At 45.0% G+C, this 23,759-nt stretch overlaps 1 protein-coding gene across 1 annotated transcript in view; it reads left to right on the top strand.

Annotated features, from left to right (window-relative positions):
- The window catches only part of LOC144770228 (peroxisomal acyl-coenzyme A oxidase 1-like), a 274,407-nt gene that overhangs the window by 201,302 nt on the left and 49,346 nt on the right, over window positions 1-23,759 (top strand). Inside the window, exons 8-10 of the mRNA XM_078654563.1 lie at window positions 2,037-2,199; window positions 4,786-4,976; window positions 6,852-7,031. Of these exons, the coding sequence (XP_078510689.1) occupies window positions 2,037-2,199; window positions 4,786-4,976; window positions 6,852-7,031 (534 nt within the window). The remainder of the gene's footprint in view (window positions 1-2,036; window positions 2,200-4,785; window positions 4,977-6,851; window positions 7,032-23,759) is intronic.

Below are 23,759 nucleotides of genomic sequence, written 5' to 3'. Positions count from 1 at the left end.
CGTGTGGTACGTTCTGCCCTTCATGCTATGTCTCACATCGTGTGCTGTGGGCGTATGCGGGGCGCGGGATTACAGGAAAAAAAAGCGAGCGTTGTGCCCAATATTTCATTGTTTTTCTTCCCAGGTTCTGTACATTCCAGCTCCGGGTGTCCACCCTGCTCCCTTTAAATACCCCTGCACCCCATAATCATAACCCACCCTTACTCCCTAAAATACCCCAACACCCTTAAACACTAACCCATCTTAACCCTATAAATATACCCTGTACCCCAAAACCCAAACCTATCCCTAAACCCTAAAAATACCCCTGTACCCCAAATCCCAAACCTAGCCCTGAACCCTATAAATACCTCTGTACCTCAACACTCAAACCTACTCCTGAACCCTAAAAATACCCCTGTACCCCAAAAACCCAAACCTAGCACTGAACCCTAAAAATACCCCTATACCCCAAAACCCAAACCTACCCCTGAACCCTAAAATACCCCTGTACCCCAAAGCCCAAACCTAGCCCTGACCCCTTAAAATACCCCTGTACCCCAAAACTCAAACCTACCCCTGAACCCTAAAAATACCCCTGTACCCCAAAACCCAAACCTAGCCCTGAACCATAAAAATAACCCTGTACCCCAAAACTCAAACCTACCCCTGAACCCTAAAATAGCCCTGTACCCCAAAACCCAAACCTAGCCCTGAACCCTGAAAATACCCCTGTACCCCAAAACCCAAACCTACCCCTGAACCCTAAAAATACCCCTGTACTCCAAAACCCATACCTATCCCTAAATCCTAAAACTACCCCTGTACCCCATAACCCAAAACTATATCTGAACCCTTAAAATACCCAAACTCCCCAAAACATATACCTCAGTACTCCAAAACATAAACCCCTATACCCATACTTACCTTATCCAAACATTTAAAAAAAACATGCTTTTACCATTCATGCATTTACAACGAATTTCGTTGTAAATGTATGCGTGGTAAAAGCATATAAAATGTAATGCCATGCGTTATAATGGCATTGCGGAGTCATGGTACTTTCGTAATAAAAGTATGCGGAGTGATGGTATGCGGAAAGAAAGTTGCGGAATAATGGGTGTTTACCCTCCCCCGTAAGTACATTGGTGGCACGGCGGCCCACATCTCCAGCAACATACTCATATTTTTTCACTACCGATTTGAAAAATGCACAGGTCTCTCTCATTGATGGCCAGCACCGACATACACTTTTAGACACACCTCCCACCACAAGTTCTAGAATTGCGAACTTTAGAGCTGGGGAGCTACGTTTGAATCTCGGCATCAGCTCAACATCCTGTGATTCCAGGCAAATCGCTTTGTCTCCCCGTGCCTACCACAAATGAATGTGTTCTGTAATGTAAATTGTGCTCATGCCATGTTGTCGAGTTAGCGCTATATAATATTGCAAGGAAAAATAAAGTAGGGAAACTCGAGTTCACACACTACTGAACGCGCACTCTTAAGTGCATCAGCAGTGCACTGTGCATCGGAGCGTTTCACAGGCCTGTCACAGATAAGAAATGCTATCAAAACGAAATCCTACAAAACAATATACTACTGTCCGGCAGCAATTCATACCCGAACAACGTCGGGACGGGCTGCTAGTTTCTAAATAAATCACTGGTGTAGTGTCCTTTTGTGAATGTTGTTACTGTGTCACTGCTGGGGGTGTGTTCCACAAATACTTTACACATTGCCTCTGAAGTTAAGCCTTCCTGCTCTGCGCCAAGCTACCCTGTCGGAAGCGGTGGTCCCTACTTGGACTAGGGTACATACCCCCGCCAACTAGAGACCCCGGTTCTAACACATTATATTTACTGCCACTTATAAAACAGCACACAGGATAATATCTGTCACGATTGTGATGGAGTAACTCCTCTGCTGAACTCTAATTCAAACCCTTATTCTCAAATCTGCATCCTGTGGTCCTCTTTGCTTACTAGGCAATCACATAATCTGAGTTGCATTGTTCATCACAATTCCTATTTGTCACCTTTTCTTTTGACCCACAGGGAGCCTGAGCCCCAGATCCTGGACTATCAGACCCAGCAGTACAAGCTCTTTCCTTTGCTGGCTACTGCATATGCCTTCTGGTTTGTGTGGGACTACATGAAACATACATATCACCGCATCACAGGAGACATCAACCAAGGGGACCTCAATGAACTACCAGAGGTATTGGTGTGATACATGGAAGACTCACAGATGTGTAGTGTAGGGAGGTTGATTGTGTACTGCGTGATGCCTGAGTTTAGGCCACAAGGGCTGGAGAGAGTTGTCAGGGAGACTTCTGCAAGCTGCTTGAGGTACTTTTGATCTCAAAGTAGAGAAATGTGCAAAGAATAATTGTGCAAAACAAACTCATTGAGCTGCCCCAGGTAGTGTGGCAGTGGCCCGTGGAATCATTGCATGAAGTGGGTAGGCGACCTGAGCAAGATACAAAGTGGACAAGCAGAGTTGTAGTGCCTTAATGAGTTCCAAAAGTAATTTGAAAGGTCTGGGAAGGAGAGATGTATGTCGATCAGTAATCGGCCTAAGGCAACCTTGCTAAGGTGATAAAAAGAGTGTAAGGTGGGAGGCACCACTGCAAGGTAATGCCATGATGGTTAGCAGGAGAGCCTGTGGTTTAGAACTGATAGCCGGGGTGCCTCAACAAGCTATATGAGGTAAACTGTAATGATGGAAGGAAGAGGCTAGCCAGTATTGTGTTGGGGTGGATTATTCGCTAATAGGTCATGGTAAACCCATCATAGTGGGAAGGAGAGGGTGTGAGGAAGGGGTCTGGGCTAGGGGAGGGAGGCTGTAACTTGTGATTGCAAAAGGGAGTGGCGGGGTATGGTTGAGGCAGCAGCAAGTTCCAGTTAATGGTTTGGTGTGTCCTTTAATTTTCTATAAAGAGCAAAAAATGCTGGAATGTGGTACTGGTTATGGTGTGTAAAAGTAACTAATTAACTTCATTTTTTTTTAACAATCTTTATTACAGATTTTTCTTTAAATTTTACAAACAACCCTCCCACCCCCTGCCCCCCATGAGACCAGGTATCAATATGTGAAAGCCAAACAGAGGTACATACACATTGCAAATCCATCATTTTCTGAGGAAAGAAAAAACAAAAAAAATAAAGAACAGAGACAAAGGAGCATCATGATAAACAGACAGCATATGCCCATGTTGAATATCTCCAATTATTCCCACTAATCATTCTCTTGAATCCAGTCAAGCAGGGGGCCCCATATCTTCATTCCTCGTCTTCGAGTGTTATACCCTTTATTCCTATAAATGGCAACCTCCAGGCTACAGGTCGCCAGCAATCTGGCCCTCCACTGCATAAACGATGGTGGTATCATATAAGGCCAGGTTGATGCGACACACAACCAGAACACCCCCATCGCAACAAAAATTAACCCTTGTATTAACCCTTGTATCTGTTTTGGCCTATCAATGTTTGACACACCCAGCATGACATCTGCTGTTGTAATGTTTACATCGCAGTGCGCTATCCCTGTCAGAAAGCCTGATTTTCTGCAAGTAGATTAGTTAAGGAGTCACAGGAAGCAAACATGTGAATGATATTAGCAGCTGGTAGAGCACAGCGTTGGCAAGTTGTACCTTTACCGGTTCCCCATTTGGCTATTTTAGATGGAGTATAATATAATGAAAAATAGGTCTTATAATACTGTGCTTGTAGCCTAATGGACATTAAACAAGAGAGTGACATTTCATATGAGTATGCCACAATTCGGGAAGAAAGTCCAAGTTTAATCTGCTTCAAATGTCAACAAATAAAACCTTTCCCTTAAACTAAGATTAAAATGTACACACTTCCGTCCCAATAAATATGTGCCTAGCTACAACTCTTGACTTCAATAAGGTCTCAGCCAGTTGCCTATTTACTTTAACAAGGATTATAAATTTGCAAAGCATCATTAACTTCAAAGCAAAACACCTAGGAATTGCTTGCTGTTAACAAAGTAGTGTATTTCAAAAATAAGCTCTAGCCATCCTTAATGGTTTATGGTGTAGGCTGACCAGAAACAGTTACAGAATATGTAGGTCTGAGTCAGCAGCCCGAGTGTAACAGTCTGTGCTGGGGTAATTAGGTGTAGGGCTTGAGGTGGTGGGTCCTGCGCTGCTGATCTTAGTCTCGTGAGCAAAGTCTACGATGTCCATGTTAAAGCTTTGGCCCTGCATCGAGGGAATCGTCTCATCAAGCAGTGGGGAGTGGCATGGGGAAGGGTAGGGGATTATATGCTAGCTAGCATTGGATCTTTGTGGTTTGGTGTCGGTGGGCTATCTAGAAGAGGCATTTTTAGATCTGTAGGTATGAAATGATGAGGTCAAATTTAGCGGACATTTTGGAAAGGCGATATCCCTAAATAAACCATGGTGTGTTTTAATTCGAGAGCCACAGAATTGCCATGCTAAGTTTATATTTGAGCAGTTTGTGCATAGAGAGGTCTTTCAGATTCAGCATGCATCTGGTGAAACCTCACACTCTTAACACTGTTGGGCAGAGACTGCCCATTTCATTCGAAAAGGGTCGGATGCTGCCGCACCTAGTTAGCTCTCAGTGCCTGGAGCTTGATGAGAAGACTGGGTGTTGCTGGGGACATAACTGACTCAGGGTAGAGATGTGCTGTTCATAGAGGCCTGACAAAGGCTAGACAGTGATAGGGTTAACCACAGGTGCGCATTTTACCTAAAAGAAAGCATTTTGTTAGGTTTTTGACATCTCACGCTTTCTCTCCTTGTACCGTTAGCTCCACGCACTGTCTGCTGGTCTGAAAGCTTTCACTAGCTGGATTGCCAGTGCTGGGATCGAAGAGAGCAGGATGGCATGTGGAGGGCACGGCTATTCCCGCTGTAGTGGGCTGCCGGATATCTATGCAAACTTCACCCCAGCGTGCACCTACGAAGGCGAGAACACGGTTATGATGCTGCAGATAGCCAGGTAACAAACTGCATCCACAGACTCCTATACTTCAACATATCTTCTCTCACTAAACTTTTGTTTTCTCTGGTCTGACATTTCGATGCAAACAGTGACTGGTCATTTTAATCTTCCTTGGGAGGAGGAGTGTCTCACCCCCGGGGATTATGCATTTGATTGCATTGCTTCAGTCAAACAGCCTTGGCTATTTGACTTTGCCATTAAGTGTATGTGACAAAATCCCTCTTTGCTATGAATGACAATACCCCAATTCCCATGTAGGACCAGCTGCTCAGACTCCATTTGCATGTTTTCAGTGGGATCTGGAAAACCTCTTGCCTGATAATCTGTAATTGGAAAAAGCCTTTAAGACGTTGTGAGTGGGCGCTCCAATGGGGCAACACAGCAGAGACAACATGTTGAATTGGTCCTCATGAAGGAGCATTTCCGACAAAGCTCTCACATTGGTCTCTTCCTTTCTGTCGGGAAGATACAATCAGTAGCCTTGGGCAGCTATGATTCTCCTTCCTTTGTCCTTCCATGTGGGGTCCCACAGGGCTCTTCCTTGAGTCCCACTCTTTTTTATGTTTATGTATCTGAATTAGCTACACATATCAGATCTTTCGTATTGGCATTAACATCACATGCAGACAATACACAAATTGTCTTCTCTGTTTTTAAAAATACACTGCCACCGAGGCAAAGATTTAGGGAGTGTATGTTGGTAGTCAGCTCCTGGATAAGCTCACAGTGTCTTACATTAAATTCAAATACAACTTAAATAGTAATTTCTGGCAATTTTTCACCAGGCTGGCTACAGAGTTGGTGGCCTGATGAACTGGGGAAGGCACCCATCCCAGTCGCCAAGGCAAAGAACCTCGGCGTGATTATTAATAATAAACTGAACTTTGAGGAACAGGTTAACGCCATCTCTTCATCTAGCTTTTTTCTTAAGGTAATCAAAAAAATCTTACCATTTATCCCTTCAGACAGCAAGAAAACAGTAATTACTTCACTGGTCCTTGCCAAACTAGACTACTGCAATGGGCTCTATCTTGGTATGCATGAGAAGTAACTATATAAGTTGCAAATGTTTCAGAATGCTGCCGCCAAGCTCTTGTTAGGAATCCCTAAGTTTCAATCAGTCAGAAAACACCTGCAAAAGTTGCATTGGCTCCCAGTTACAAGCTGTATCGTCTTTAAGGCCATTTGCATTACCTATAGGGCACTTCATGATATGGTCCTCAGTTCCCGAGACTCCTGCTATATTGGTATGCCCCTTAAAGACATCTTCGCTCAGATAGAGCTAAATCAATAGCAACTCCGAGATTTTTTAAAACCAGCTGGGGTGGCAGAAGCTTTAGGGTGGCAGACACTAAACTCTGGAATGATCTTCCCTTTCCCATTAGAACACTTCCGACCTTGTCTGCTTTTAGGAAGGCCTTGAAAACCTGGCTGGTGAATAAATAGAGCCCCTTGCTTACTCCGGACCACCGGCGCCAAGACACCTCTGGGTATTCGTGCGCTTAATACATTTATTAACATAACATGAAGCCTGTATTAGCTGACTGGAAAGATAGATCCTTAGAGTCTCCCATTTCCACAAATAAAGCTTTAATTATAAAGGATGTGTTGCATTGTAATCTCTGCCCCATTGTGCATACCTCATAGCTACTCAAGGAATTGCTCCTGGTTGTGATATTTCATACCCTAGCCCATTGTCCTCTCTCCAGTCTAAATCTCCTCAGCTGCCACTAACTTGCTCTCATCGCATAAAGGGTATATTCCCTTACTCTTTCCCTCTGGTCGCGGCCTCAGTTGATTGGGCGAGGTCTTGGAATATGCTGTGCATTCTTAATGAAACAGTACAGAAATCTTGTTTCTTATCCTTTGCAGGTTCCTGGTAAAGAGTTACATGCAGGTCAGCACTGGGAAGACAGTGGGTGGCATGGTCTCCTATCTCAATGATTTATCACTGCAGCATGTCCACCCCCACCCAGTGGCTGTTCGGCCTGTGGTGGTGGACATTAATGACCTGGCTGATCTGGTGAAGGCCTACAGACTGCGGGCAGCTTGGTAAAGTACTGCTTTCACAGACTCTCAGTCTTTGTCTTACTTTTCTTCTCTTGTGAAAGAACATCCCTAGGCCTGGCAGAAAAGCGGTATTGTATTCCTCAACGGGCCGATGTATGAAGTTGGTGTGTTCTGGGTATCATTCTTACATTTTTGTCCACAAGTGCATTGCACACTGTAAACCAGAGCAGAGTTAAATTGGTGCCTACTAAAGTTGCCACCCTACGTGATCAAATTAATACATAGTGAGAGTCTGGTTTTGCAGCCTTAAGTTTATAGCGAACATTGTGTGCCTGAATGTAGAGCCAACTTGTACCAAGAGGAAAAACACACAACAATCAATTGCAGCAAATAAGTACACATCAATAATTCCCTTGCCACTGATTCTTATTTTTTCATTTTAATTCAAATATTTTAGAGTTACAGAATAAACAATATAAATATTCTGTATATATGTACATTTTCAAAAATATTACTTAAGGGAAGCACACAGGTGCATAGAAAAATGGGTAGTTTGCAAGAACTTGCTAACATTTTAAAGAATTTCATAAGGTGACTTGTCACATCATTGCCCCTGAGTACCTGAAACCTGCTGGCAATGGTCATGGCCATACTATATTTTGGAAACGCCACTCTGGAATGAGCACATCAAACATCTATTGCCTCTCAAAAAGTGCATTCAAGGACTGGCTTGTCACCACGGCTTGCAAACTGCAAATTGTATAGATCAACTTTAATCAGGGTAGATCCTCCCGCTGTGAAGGGCAGGTCTTCTAGGCAACAACCTGATGATCTTCTTGGAGTACAAGTAGAGCCTCCTCTCCTTCACAACTTCAGACTCCAGCTGTAAGAAGTCTGAGATTACCTGCAAATGCAGATCAGAGGCTTGGAATGAATAAAACTGACAAGCAGAAAAACCTTCCAAATTGCAAGCCAAACAAGGTATGAGAGCAGAGAAGCTGGAGAGCATGGAGGAGTAAAGGAACCAAAACCACAAGTACGCAACAAGCACAGAGGACAACTTGCAAAACTTCTGGCATTCTGTTCAAGTCCTCTTTTATAGTAATTTGGCAGGAAGAGGCATCCCTGTGGCCAGAAAGTAAATACCTTCTATCTTGTCATGGGAAAACAAAGAACACTCAATGGGACCAAATGAAACTAATCCAGTCAAAGTTTGAGGACTCGACTATTAGGTAACAGGAACTGATGCAACATATCAACCATATGCGGCATTACAGAGACACTGCACACGTTAGCATTGAGGGACAAGAGCACCCCAGAATGTGCCTTGGCAATGTCAGGAAATTACCTGTAGTGCATATTGGAAGAGCAGACTGAGCACAGCACTAGAAGCAAGCTTAATGGACAATAGGCCTCAAGACAGATGAGTGCCCCCACCAGGAGGGCCTCCCTGCTTGAGCTAATGGAGGTCAGTACGGGCAAGAGCCCCAGTATTTATTGGAGTAATTTGCGGCGTATGCTAAATTTGTCCATCTACAGGAGATGGTGCTAATGCAAGAAGACAACATTTTGGTCATGCTTCCTAGTATAACTCAAGTGCTGTTGTCTTTTGTTCAGGGAATTTAGCCCTTTTATATTGAAGGATATAACTTTGAATAACATCTTGTTAGCTAAAGCTCCTGACTTCCCACCCTTGAAAGCTCTGTTACCCTATTTATTTTCCCGGTTCCTGTAAAAGCCGATTTTCTCCTTCCTCCTTCTTAAATGAAGCAGGGGAAATAGGGGCCAACACTTAAGTCTGGATAGTCTAATATAACTAACCACTTTGAGTCCTGGAGATTGTAATCTCTCCTTATTGACATCAACAGCTTCATGAAGTTTGTATTGTGTTAGCCTCCAGTAGTGGGGACTGTGTATGGGTTTCAGTTGGCCGATTCCACCTGGCTGCAACGAACCCTTTGCCCTCAACATGAAATTAAGTGTAACATTTCAGCTATGCTACCAACAGGGAGTCAGGAAATCATTACACGTTACACCTGATCTCAGTAAGAAGCCTTCTCTTGTGGCTGTTCTGCTCCAGATCCCAGGTTCATCAAGTGTTGTTAAACATCTTTCTTTCCTTCAGCCATGCAGCCCTGGCTATCCCTCTGTCACCCCAGGCGCACTTAATATTCTGCCAGGTAGGCCAAATGTCTTTCCAACGGGAGAGGTACTCCTCAGCCCCCTGTATGTTTTCAAGCACTGGATATCCTTTAAATTGGAGGAGGATGCAGAAAAGATGACTCCATTGTTGGCTATTTGCTGTTCCCTGAGAAGGTTTGTGGCCATAAGCCTCTACACTTGCATATGTGGTAGGTGAAAGGTCTTGGTATCGTTACAGTTTGCATCCCTTGTAGATAACAACATCATTAGACCAAACTTGCTGCATGGTCAGATCTTTGTCTGCAGAGAAGTGCACTCTTTTTACAACATCTGGTGTTATGTTATGTCTTTCTATAGCCGGTGCTTTTATTCAGTGAGTGGGACCAAGTCTGATCAGAGGGGCATCGGGGAGGTCACATATGGTGTACAGGGGGTTGCCATATAATCTTTGATATTGTCTCTAATGGGATGGGAATGTGTCCGGCACTGTGTGTGTATCTGGTATCCTGAGATCTATTTTTGGCCTGGTGTAAACCTAATATAGCATGTGCACAGAGTCCTATGCATGTTCCTGGCAATGCAAAGCTCATAATCTGTGAGTAGGAGGGGCGCTGCAATTGTACCCTCAGGCAGGACAGAGCGTAGAGATGGATTTTTGTCATTGTCTTCGATTTATCACTCAAGACAATGGTAGCCGCATTCTATGTTTTATGATAGCATATAGTTTACCTGACCTTTCTATCTGTGTCGATGGGAGGGTGGCCAGCTGGCTTCTCTCGTGTAAAGTTCTGCTATTATGGGAAAACATTTTACTGCCATCCTGTGTGTATGTCAAGTGTGTGTGTGTATGTGTGTGTAGAATGCTTGTAGCTCACTTATTGTAGTAGGGCTGCATAAGAGTCTTAGTACTGAAACCAGTGGGATTCACTTTGTATGCCATCGGTTTACCATGGTACCATGTGGAAGCTGAAGACAGCTTCCCCAGATAATGGAAGGGTATTGTATGCGTTTCTATGGCCGGAGTGTTGAGATCCAGACACTGAAGTGAGGATACTGGAGTAAAAGCTACCTTTAGAAATTGAATACAAACCTTGCTAGCAAAGGGCTGCTGATTAGTTCTTGCTGATCACTACTATTTGGTACCTAGTAGTTGTGAAGGGTGGGACTCAGTGTCTGTTGTTCAAGGTGAAAATGTTTCTAGGTCAGATCTGCCCTTTTGTCTATCTGTGACTATTCATTCAGGGAGGTTGATGAAATGTTCAGAAACCTCACCTTTCATTGTGCCCAAGTTAAGGGTGTTCCAGTTTGGAGCCAGTCCAGTGCTACCTGCTGTAATAATTATTACTTTACACATTATTGTCTGGAGAGCAGCTCGAGTAAGACACTTCGGAGATAACCAACCTAAATTGGTTCTAAGGATCGAGACAGTGGATCCAAATCCCTTGTCTTGAAAATGTGTTTAATAGTGCGACACAACATCCCCCACTTTGTTACACTTCCCTGTTCTTCATCATAAAGGAAAGGAGTGCTTCACAGAGTACCTGGTGGCCTGCTGTGTAACCAGGGCTGGTGTCTGCTTGTTAGCCAGGCTCCCAGAGATGAAAAGACATCACATGAAGTCTGTGATTTCTACTGAAAGAGCTCAGGGTCTATCTGGTGCCTGAAAGTCTGCCTGCAGAGACAGGGAAGGATTCCTCCTAGACCTGCACGTTCCGAGACTTCCCAGAGAAGCTCACCATGTTCCTAGCCTGAGGAAAACCCAAAGAAAGTGCAAAGTCTGAGGGAGGAAAGGCTCGAGCAGCTGCACTGCAGAGGGTCTCCTGGTCTTTCGACAGATCAAGGCAAGAACTACAAAAGTCTACGTACAACCACACATTGGCCCAAGGTGAGCTGTATCTATTTTGCAGTGTGTATTCCTCCAGGATGAGGCTGCATCTGCCTTGCCTTGTGTTCTGAACCAGGTCAGGCTACTGCTTGATTATGTGCGTACCAGCCTACTTTGGGCCTTGACATGTGCATCAGCACAGGCAAGAGGCCACAACTGTTGTGACGAGTGTCTGACCAAAAGCGGCTAAGACTGCCAGGAGCTCCTGGGCAGTTGTGCCATGCCCGCCCAGCGACGCCTGACAATTCAGGTTGGCTGTGCTTGGAGAAGACATAAGCCTTGCCCAACTTCCGCTTGCGATAGAACTGAGCGGCTGTGCTTGCACCAAAGAAAGCACAAAGGCCAAATGTTTGATTTTCTACCCACCACCACGCGAGGGTCAGAACCTGAGGAAACAATGTCTGTTGTGGATTTGACATTTGGGGGGGGGCATAATCCTTAGTTTTGCTATGAAAAATATCCAACTGGATGCAGTCTGGGGTGCGAGAGGGCACAAATTGATGTAGCACCCACAGAACTGTTATCAGGGGTATCACCTTGTATGCAAGAGTGATGTGAGCACTGTTTTGTATTTAAAAAGTACTTTATTTTTCCAAAAGCCAAGCACTAGGTTGGACATTAAAATTATTGTGTCTATTGAGTTCTGAGCTTCTACCACCACACACAACCTCCTTGAGAAGCCGGCCACTGCTTACTGTTGATAGCCTGAATATCAAGAGTAAAAAGGGTTGTACTTGGCACAGTTTACAGAGCCATAGTAGGACAGATCCTAGAGCACCAGTGTCAAACAACTTCAACTACCACGATTGGAAGCCAGTAGTCCCTGTGCACCCCTGCTCTGATTCGGGTCTGACAGTATCACTCTGCATGTCTTAGAATGTCCCATATTTGTGTATTCTTCCCCATGAAACGTTTCTCGTGGTCTTCTTGTTTAACTTGAATTTCTGTGTTTTGTTATTATAGTGCCTAAAACCTGGCCCAGAGCTGCACTTGCTCCTCTGATTTCTTGTAAACCAAGTGATCCAGTCAGGCGATTTACCTAAAATGATTGGCCTAAAAAAAACTGGGAAGGGATGGGCATGCCTCAAGGCTGGTACACTGCTTGAGTTGGGAAGAGATGTTGGGGGGCATTAGTGAGCCTCACTGTATTTCAGCTCTGCCGCTCGAGAGATTACAATCCATCAAATATCCTGCAATCCGTCGGTGCTAAATAATGCAATTGGTATAGATCCGTTGGGGGTGAAGAGTGTCAGTCGAGAGGGCCAAAATTATACAAAAAACTGCTGCAGGGGGCCAGAGGATCATGAAAGAATAGCTCGAGCTAAGAGGCCGTGCCTGTCAAGATGGCGGTGGCTGGGAATGTCTAGCGGACCCTCCTGCGGCTTGGGGTTGGAGCACTTGAGACAAAACAACATAGTCGCTTGACTAACCCCCTCAAGACACGTCAGGTGCTAGTATATCTTGACAGGCACAATGTGCAAATAGAGCTCCTTCAGGAGACACACTGAACAGAGTCCACCGGAAGCTCAGCGGGTGCAAAATGGGTCTGGGTCAAACTAGCATAATTTTACTCCTCATACTCGATGGGGGTGATGATATTGATCAAGAAAGGAGTTCCAGTCACAGTCACTCATGAACATGCAGATGTTCAGGGTAGATGTGTAATTCTGCAGGGCTCGCTGGCTGGCACCCTCGTCACCTTAGTTAAAGTATATGGCCCCATCATTGAAGACCCCTCCTACACAAATATTTGGAACACGCTACCCTGATCATGAGTACTGTGGGGGAGAAATCTAAACACAACACTTGACATGAGGTTTGATAAATCAACACAATTTTCAGGGCCGGATCGACAGATGTCAAGAGTGCTAAGAGAGGGAATGGGAGATTTCAATATGGTGGCTACATGTGTAAACCTGAGGGCAGGGAGGGCACGTTTATTTAGTCTGTACATGCCATGTGGTCCCAACTTGATTGCTGGCAGATAACTAGGGTGATCAGTAACTGGGTAACGGACATACAACATCTCGCATAGACACTGTTGGATCGTAAGCCAGTCAACCTAGTGATCGAGGTTCCTACATATATCCCCCCCATTCACATGGAGGTTTAAGACCACTTCTTTGCTTGATCCGGTTTACAAAGAGACAATTCAAAAAACTATTCTTGAATACTTTGCTATAAATCAGGACTCTGTATCAGGGACCACAACTCTTTGGGAAGCCTTCAAGGCTACGATAAGGGGAGGCTGTATAGGTCCTAACGCGAGGATACTAAAAGATATTTCAATGCAGATTTCTAAATTTGAAAATAAAATGTGGCAATTGGGAGGGGAGTACAAGCGTGAACCTTGCACCAACACCTTAGATACCATCAGAGATCAAATCACCAACTATCATGATTTATCTGAGAAGGAACTGAAATATCTCTTGAGCAGATATGTGGCACGAGTCTATGGGGAGAGGGGAAGACCAGGACGTGCATTGGTCGGCCAAACTGAAACCGCGCGGTGCCCGACTGGTGATAAAAATAACGAATGATAACGGGGAGATTCATTATGATACACCAGGAATTCTGAGGAAATTTACAGACTTTTTAAAGGACCCTATATACTTCACACGCAACATTAATATCTGCCTGAATAAATTAGTATTTAGAGGATATTGCCTTTGCATGGCTCTCGACAGGGCAATGAAAATACCTATCACAGCCTATAGAATTGTAGGACATGCGTGTAGGTCTGAGGACATTACCCAATGGGAAAGCCCCTAGGTAACCTGCAAATTCTATAAAGAATATGTAGATATGATTGCTCCTCATCTCTGTGCAATGTATGAGGAAGCTTATAACATGAAAATTCTCCCCCCAACTCTGCTTGAGGCCTTGATTGCCACCTTCTTCAAGCCAGATAAAAAGCTGTAGCAATGTGAATCCTACAGACCCCTCTCACTCATTAAGGTAGATGCAAAAATCCTAGTGAAGACCCTGCTAACAGCCTTCAACCGCTATGGCCAAATTATAGTAATGCCAGACCAGTCAAGTTTGTTCCAATGCGATCCACTGCTCACAACCTCCATATGATATCTTAACGCCAACACTAGGTGAACCCAGAGCTGGAGGCCCGCAGCTGTTTTACTTGATGCCGCCAAGGCCTTTGACTCGATACAGTGGGAATACATATTCACTATCCTTGAGTAAATGAACATACCTGATGCATTTGTGAGGTGGGTTTCACTGTTATACCCAGACCCTAAGGCTAGGATTCACTTTAACGGGCACACATGGTCGGAATTGCATATACATCGTGGCATCAGGCAGGGATGCCCACTTTCCCACTCCTTTTCACAATAGCACTGGAACCGCTGACATGCCTGGTACGTCAGTGGGATGTGGAGGTGGTGCTCGAATTTCTGCAGCGTCCAATAGGTGTGTCATTATATGCAGATGACATCGTCCTCTATGTAAGACATCCATCTGCACCTACCACCACTGCTCAGAGAGTGCATTCAGTTTGAAAGGCATTCTGGTCTTAATGTAACCTGGGATAAATTGTACATAATTCCGTTGACACCGTGCACACAACCTCACCATTTGGACTATCCACTACATTGTACTGACCTGGTGTAATACCTAGAGGTGTGGATACATCATGAGCCCAAGAGGGTGGTCAAGGAGAATGTTTGTTCAGCCATAGAAAAATTGGAGGAACAAGTGGATAAATGGATAAGGATGCTGTTGTCTTTAGCAGACAGAGTGGCAATAATCAAAATAGTAATACTGCCACTCTCCTCTACCTATTTTGTGATATCCCTATAAGACTATAAGACTAAGTCAGAGCCTCTTTAAAATGTTTTGTACACAGTTAATACGGCTGGCGTGGGCAGGCAAGCAGCCTCCTCTTGCATGGCAGATAATGGCATTGCCATATGAATGTGGCAGATTTGGCGCACCAGATCTATATCTGTATTATTTTTGTGTGCAGACATAATACATACACTGCTGGTAACAATCCCCGGGCTTCACACCTCATCAGGCAGTTTAGGCAAAAAATGCACACCCCATAACGTTCCGAAATGTCCTTCTCAATGTTCATAGGTAGGCCTCACGCGCTGACATAAACACAATTAGCTGCCCCTACAGCGGCATGGCATGCTTGAGGCGCGAAAATGCACAAGCTACCTCTATACGCCCCTACACTTCCCCAAGGGCACCATTGGCTCCCTCAGTGACATAAGAAGAGGGGTGCCTTTTGCTCCTCAAACAGGTGGGCATTATGACAATGGGAGACTCGTACCTGAATGGGAAATTCATAGAACCCAAAGAATTGGCCTTTATCATCAATAAGATGTTACTATTTGTTTTTACATCTCACCGCCTCCGATCAGCCATCAGAGCTCTTTATCCCTCTTTTCCAGAGGAGCCCCCTGCGCTAAATGCACTGCAGATATTAATTACTAGCCCAAAATGCAAAAACTTGGCATCTAAATTGTATAATTCTGTACTGGTAGAGGGTTCACTGTGCTCAGATACATGGCTGGCACAATGAAATATGATACTAGACACACCCCTGACATGGGAGGACTGGATATTTTGCTGCACACTCATGGAAATGCTTACCCCCAACTGCAATTTACGACTTTAAAAAAAATAATTTTTTATTCCGTTTTTCATATAAAGAATACAAAATAACATCGCCCATTGGTAGGAGGGTGTAGGTGGGTCCCAGGCAGAACGGGGGGGGGGGGTAGAGGGGGGCGTTCTATATATTGATATATGTCTTCATTATATGGGATAAGAGAGGCAAGACAACAATTCTCGCCCCTCACCCCCATTTCGTAGTACCATGTAGAGTGGCACATATGCAGTACAAAGAGACCACCATCCATACTCACCCCCTCCCTGAGTATAATTATGGGAAGGGCCACCGACTAACCCCACCCAACTCTGTGTCCTATCAAGCTAGATGTGTTAGTCCTTTCTGCCTTCCTGCTTGCTCTCACCAGTCACATCCATGTCACCCTCTTCACCCCTCCCATCACTCTCCAGTTGAAGAACCGGGGTTTAACCCAGCGGCGTCAGGGACACGCCTAAGATCTTCGAGTTCACCTGTCTTGGTATTCAAAGGCACGGAATACTTCTGGATGGCGTCAGAGACCAAGTTTATTAGCTGCAGCTAGTAACAGTGATCCTAGAAATACATCACGGTGTAAATTCTCAGGAGACTGCTCATTTTACTCAGGCGAGACATCTCCTTTTATACCCAATATTCACATTCTAAATGTACACCCACTGCACAAAATTCTAGCCAATAAGATACATTTTCAAACAAAGTATCACATAGCAAAAACTCAATTTACAGTTTCCCAACCCAAAAGTTAATTATTAGGAATGTCCCAAATTGAATCTCCACAAGCCGGACAAACCTATAATTGAAAGCATAACCCATGTAATGAAGAAACATAAAAAAAACAGTAACAGATACTGAACAAGATAAGTACGTGCAAGGAAACTAAAAAGTTAACGATGTCCTGAACATTGATTGGCAATCTCTGATAAAAGATCGATCAGGGAAATTGGCTTTGCGAGGTCAGTTTCAGGTGAAGAGGTCAGTTTCTTACAGTTCATTTCAGAGTCAAAAAGAAACCTAGTTAATGTATACATGAACTAAGAAGGCCAGGCCACTTCGTTCGCCAGGTTACCTTTACAGGCCTACGTGAGGGCAACACAAAATGGTGGCACAGAACAAAATGGAGTCAGACTCGAGAATTACAGAACCTCACACCTCCTCATCTTGTTGCCCATTGTTGTCACCAAGGACACCCAGCATGCTCGACTACATCTCAATATCCCTCTCTGCATGTTCATTCTTACGCCCCTCTCTCAGGTCTGCTTTCCACTTAGGGAGCGCCAGGGGTACGGGGTATTCCAGTGGATAGCTATGTGGAGATGTACTAATAGTAAGCCAAGTTGGGCAAATTTATAACGCTTTTTTCATCCCTTCTGAGGCATGGATAGCAAACCCAGTAGACAATGATGGATTCAAATCAAATATCCACTGCCACCATTGTCATCCTACACATTTCACCATGTACGTCACCCCAGTGTGGCCGAAGCTGTGCACAATACCAAGCTACACTGCAGAAGTCTGCATGAGTTTTTCCGCACCTAATGCAGCTCGGTGATCTTGCAGGATATGCTCTGTGAAGTTGGGCCGGGTCAGATATGACTGATAAAGGAAGTAAAAGTGTACTAACTTTAAGCAGGCGTTGCTTGCCACCTCGGGAACCTGTGCTTGCGCCCACCACGCCACTCACCTTCAGACAGTGGGGTAACTACCACTCTGTGACACACCTCTTGACTCTTGGTCACGACCATCGTCCTATCTGCCTTCAGTGCTACATTCAATCTGGAGATAATGCCTTTATAGGAGCCCGGGTCTAGAATCACACCAAGAACATGAAATCTCTGCGGATCTTCCGGAAAGGTGTGCCCGATACCAGGCACAGAGTTTGATATGCTTGCATATTGTAAGACCTGTCAGTCATCCACCCCGTAATGGGTCCCCATCTCTGCCAAGGCCCTGAAAGTACCATTCATATACAGATCACCCGCCGTCTCACAGCTCCCGTGATCTAGTCCTCAACATTCATGGCTTCACCGATATGCAAAAAGGGGCACAGACACCGAAGTGGGAGAAGCGTGTTGTAAGGCACTCTCTTTATAACCCTACAAATCGCAGTGTCCCATGCTTTTGCCACGTTGGCAGGGCAAAATGGGGTGTACGGCGGCAGATCCCTACCAAACATCAGCAATTGGAGAAGCTGAACAGTACCCGTGGTCCCCGCCATCAAGCTTTTTTTCCCAAATGTAGAAGACCAGCCAGATAGTACAAGTGCAGATCAGGAAGCCCCAGTCCGCCCTCACCCAAATCCAGCTTCAGCATATCAAGTCGCACCCTGCATCTCTTCCCCACCCATACCAAATCGACTAGTAACTTCTCTGTTGGCTTAAACATGTCAGAGGGCAGTGTACAAAAAGAGTTCTGCTTCGAATAGAGGTAGCATGGGAGGAAAACCATTTTGCATAGGGATACCCTACTCATGACCAACAATGGCAGTGTGGTCCAGAAGCGGATTGAACACTCTATGCTCTCCAGCATTTTCCCTATGTTCAGGGCATATTGGAGGCCACTATCGTAAGTGATCTGAAGTCCAAGATACCTAAAACTGTGCGCTTCCCATGCCATTGCCAGTTGCTGGAAGTTGCATCACTTCTTTACCCACCAGCCTGGCCAGGGTGTAAAGCGCAGTCTTGTAGCAGTTTACTCGTAACTCGGGCGCCGCACCAAAATGCCCCAGTAGTTACATGAGAAGCGGGATGGACTCCGCTGGGTTCTTCACATATACCAGCGTGTTGTCAGCGTATATTGAGACAATATGACGACTGTCACCTACTAGAACATTCGGACCCGAAAGGCAATGCCTGAGAAAGATCGCAAGTGACTCCATCGTGAGCGCGAACAACAGCAGGGCAGCCTTGTCGAGTGCCCCTCTCCATACCAAAGGCTTCAGACCCCAATTGCACCCTCGCTGTAGGCAAGGTATAAAGTAGCCCGTCATACGACACATACTCAGTCCCCAAACCCATACGCTTCAGGACCTCCCAGAGGTACAGCCACACCAGGGTATCAAAGGCCTTTTCTATATCCAATGAGACCAAGGCGGCCTTAAAGGCAGACTCCCATGTTTTGTGTATCACGAGCCAGCCTATTAAGGTTCATGTACAAGCCCTGCCCTGGGACAAAACTATGATGCATAAAACAGCGGTCCTAGACCTAGATTTCCAAATTATATATCTATTCTAAATCTGTAATTCAAAGACAATTTTCTGAGCATGCATCATGTTTTAGCTCACAGTATTAAATCCAGTAATTTTTAACTGAAATAGTGCAATCAAACAAAATTATTTTTTCTCACCCAGAATGTATTCAATGTCATAAGGTGATCAGTATATTAATTACTTTATCAAGTAGGAAGTGTATTGGAAAGGTTGCTCCAAGGGAACGTGCAAAATAGAAAAAAGGGGTGCTCTGGTGCGTAATGGTGAAAAAAGGAAATTTAAAAAATAAAGAGAAATGTTTAAAAACATTTAGTTACTAGACTGATTCACAGTTCTCCATCTCCTCTGGCCTGGCCACGTAGAGAAAATCAAGATCCTTTTATACACAATTCACAAGTACACAGAATATATCTGAGTGTGGCACATGAAAATTCGGGGCTTGTGATCCAGGCTAAATATGTGGGCGTCGATGTTTCGACCCGACTTGGGCCTACGAGGGTAGTTCGAGACCTTGGCCTTGCGGGTCTTCTTTAGGACTGGGTGGGGCAACCTTATAAAGTTGCGTTAGTCGTATCACAACCTACAAAATGAGAAGGGGGTCAGGGTGTTGCACTAAATAGTTAGAGGTAAAATTAAGCTAAAAAGGATAGTTTGCTTACCCGCAAAACACTAGCAGGGCATGGGTTCTTCAAAAACCATTAAATCATGGTGGGCATCTTCATCTGTGAATAGAATACCTAATTAAAATAGGTGGCCCATACCGTGCACAATTGTCATGGATACCTATGAGGCAATGCTCTTACCAGTGATTGAGGCCACATGATTGAGAAGAGTGTGTCCCACTTGTTCAAATATTTGTGCAATCAATGCTAGAGCTGTGGGAAATATTTACAAAAACCGGCGGTTAGAACTAACCCTGGCCGGGAGGGAGGGTACATTCTGATTGGGATGTTCACCACCAGATGTGTAATAATTCTACCCAGCTGTAAAGCCAATATCTTTGAGAGCAATTTCACATCTATGTTCAGCATGGATAAAGGTCTGTATGATCCTGGATCCTCAGGGTCCCTACTCGGCTTAGGAAGCTTAAGTATTAATGCTTCCCACATATGCAGCGGCAGTTCGCCCTTGACGTGTTTCAAAGTGGGTTTCCAACAATGCCAGGAGCCGAGTAGCAGCGTGTGCCTGGTATTATTCTACCTAGAGCCCGTTGGGACCCAGGTATTTCCCCCTAGCCAGCTCGCAGGGTGCCACTTTCAGGTCATCAAGCATTATACCCTCACCCAATCCCTCTGCCTGCACCATCGTGAAATGTAGCAGTGTAACCTGTGTTAGGAAGTCAGCAGCCACCGAATCCAACTCTTGTGTTGGGGCAGTATATATACTGGCAAGATAAGCTTGCACCAGCTCTACCACAGCGACTGGCCCACGACCATCTTACCATCAGGTGCCCTGAGAGTTAGTATATTAGGGGCAGGGCGTTCCCTCTTCAGCAACCAGGTGAGCATGTGCTCCGACCTGTCCCCTTTCCTATGTAGTCGTTGGCGGTAGTCCTTTCAGACATGGCACTTTACGACATATACATTTTAAATATCTGCAGCAAATGTACTATACACCTACCAGACTGTATAGATATGGGCTGTGTGAAGACGCACAATGTCAGACATGTGGGGAACAAGATGCAGACTTTGTGCATCTTGTGTAGAGTTGTGCAGAAATGTTGAGGTTTTGGTGAAGGGTGGTGTGTGACCTGTGCTTGATGACAGTAGACTCAGTTGACGGTACTATCCAGGTATGTTTGCTGGGTTTAGTTATGAAGCTAAAATCTCAGGATCTCCGGTTTGTGGCAGTTGCGCTCCTATTGGCTAAAATGCAGGTGGCTGTGCCCTGGGGTCAGCGTAATGTTCCAAAATGTAAGTGATGGTTGAAAGATTTGGCATATTGCAGGGATACCTTAGCAATTTATTCAGAGGAACAGCCTATGGCATCAAGGCCGAAGGACATATGGACTCCCCTTACAATATATTTGTTGGAGCACCCAGTGAATTGATGTTTGTCCAGATGATAAGCTTTAATGTGCTGTTTAGAAACGTACCATGTCACTGTCTGTCATATACATGATGCTGTACAGAAGACTATACTGATGCTTTGAGCTGTATGGTTTCATTTTTTTCTGGACTGTTTACTGAAACAATACAATCTTACAAAAAGCAAAAGTTGGGAAGAGATGTTAAGTAGAATTCAACAAAGAAAACAAGCCAGAATAGCTCAAAATCACATCTAGCCTTAGGATGGGCCCTAATAGGTGTGCTGGGCATCCAGAGATCTTGGAAACTGTGGTAAACAAACCGAAGCAGAGTCCTTTTACTTGAAGTAGAAGCTTTATTCTCAGGAGACAGCGTTACACACAACCACAAAGGGCGAATGAATCGATTGATGAATTTGGGTCCAGGTTAAGGGAGTTGTCAACGAACTGCCAATTTGGGCCAATGCAAGAAGAGATGATCAGGGATCAATTACTAGTCCAGTGCTACAGACAGCAAGAAGGTACAAGAGAGGTTGTGGGCTGCTAGTGACCCTAATTTATAAGAAGCTATTATTATTGCAAAAGTTCTGGAGGAATCAGAGAAGTGTATGAGGGAAAAGAAGTCTATTCAACAAGAACAAGCATTGGCATAGCCAATAGGTCTCGCCTTTGGAACCTTATAAGTATTTAGTTATGCAGTACAATATCCTTGGTACAACAACATCAACTGTTGCATGGCTAAAAACTTATAAGGTCCCATAGGTGAGACCTATTGGTATGCCAATGCTTGTTTTCTCTTGCATTTTACGGAGCCTGCAGGGCCTCTGAAATTGCGGTAGGGTCAAAAACCTAGTCTACCCCATGACGAAGTCGATGATTCACTCGCATGGATTAAATGAAGTCTTGCAAAATGTTAACATCATTAGGTCATTTCAAAAACTCAATTTTTCCAAACATAAGGTTTCGTGCCCACTTAGTATGCGGAAAACGCATCATACGGAACTACTTTAAACGTACACGGTTTAGAGCTGTCCTCACACCCCGGGCCGTGAATCTCTAAAGTGCCCATGCTTGTTAAAGAAAGTTAAGTATTAGCATGGAATTAATTACTCAGATATGGTACTACAAGAAACTTTTTTTTTTAAATCACAGTGTTGTTTATCATAAAAGCAAAAAAATGACGCGCGCTGCTACTCTGAGAGCAGACCAGTATTAACGTCCATAATGTAAAGAACTTTATTATCACGGCTGCTGTTGCTCTCATATTTACATTACATGCACAACTATACTTTTCTTGTTATCAAACGCGTTTATGTGGCTTGATACATAAATTGCTCTAGTGCACACAATGTAACTAAGTGCATACAATCTGCATGAATCAGTTTCGAATTACAAATTCATAAGTGCAGAAATGAAAGCAAGCAGCAGGTAAACAACCTTTACAACGCAACTTTTACCACGCAGTGCCTTTACAGCGCAACTTTTACAACGCAAACCCTTACAACGCATTGCCCTGGGGGGCGCTCTAGGATAGGGAATAGGTTTAATGTACTATCCAACACCTTCCCTACTATCCACGGGGACTGGAGTTGGAATAGTAAATTAAACAATTCACTATCTAGCGCCTAAAAGCACTGTGCGTTGTAATGGTATGCATTGTAAAAACCGCGTTGTAAAAGCATCCGATGTAAAAGCATGCGTTGTAATGTCATACATTCCAAGCAGCAGCATAGCCAAGCCAACCTGCACAGAGCGGAGCTCGGAAAGAATGTGAAAATGTCATTAGCCTTGTGGTGTATTTACCTTGCAGCCCAGTGGCGTCACTAGGGTTGGTGTCACCCGGTGCGGGTAACTCATGGTGTCACACCATCACAACTTACCGGATGGACCAACTCACCCTCTGCCTGCACCATGTCCCCTCTGCCTGCACCATCTCTCCCTCTGTCCGCACCATCTCCCCTCGGCCTGCACCATCTCATCTCCTGCCTGCACCATCTCTCCCTCAGCCTGCACCATCTCACCCTCTGCCTGCACCATCTCTGCCTCTGTCCGCACCATCTCCCCTCGGCCTGCACCATCTCATCCCCTGCCTGCACCATCTCTCCCTCAGCCTGCACCATCTCACCCTCTGCCTGCACCATTTCCCATCTGCCTGCGCCATCTCCCCTCTGCCTGCACCATCTCTCCCTTTGTCCACACCGTCTCCCCTCCGCCTGCACCACCCTCTGTGGGCACCATCTCTCCCTCTGCCTGCACCATCTCCCCTCTGCCTGCACCATCTCTCCCTCTGCCTGCTCCATCTCCCCTCCACCTGCACCATCTCTCCCTCTGCCTGCACCATCTCCCCTCTGCCTCCACCATCTCTCCGTTTGTCCAAGCCATCTCCCCTCCGCCTGCTCCATCTCTCCCTCTGCCTGCACCATCTCTCCCTCTGCCGGCACCATCTATTTATTATAATCAGCGCGGCTGCCACAGCGAAGGCGTAGGTTGCTGCAGTGCAGACATAGACTGCTTTTACTACTTAAGGCTTGTTTTTTAAAGCCAGAAGATTAAGTAATACTGCCCAGAATCACAGGATGGTGAAGCGATGCTGAGGCTCGAGCCCTTTGTTCCTTAGTTCTAAAGTTGGCTGCTCGGACCATAGCGCCATATCCTTCTTCCTCATCCTTACTGTTCCTCCACTCAGGAAAAGCATAAAAGCAGAGTGAGCCGCAAGCAGATGCACAAACACTTTGGGAAAACTTTCGTCTAAGCTGCTGTTTCATATAAACATTAAAATATTGCACCTTTGATACTGCATGCAACAGAAACAGTACCTTATGAGGCTAATATGGGAGAGGTGTGGCGCAGCGGCCAGGGCGACTGAGGCTGGACGCTG

Source organism: Lissotriton helveticus, chromosome 7 (assembly GCF_964261635.1).
Source record: "Lissotriton helveticus chromosome 7, aLisHel1.1, whole genome shotgun sequence".
NCBI lineage: Eukaryota > Metazoa > Chordata > Amphibia > Caudata > Salamandridae > Lissotriton > Lissotriton helveticus.
This window is presented reverse-complemented; position numbering and strand designations above follow the sequence as displayed.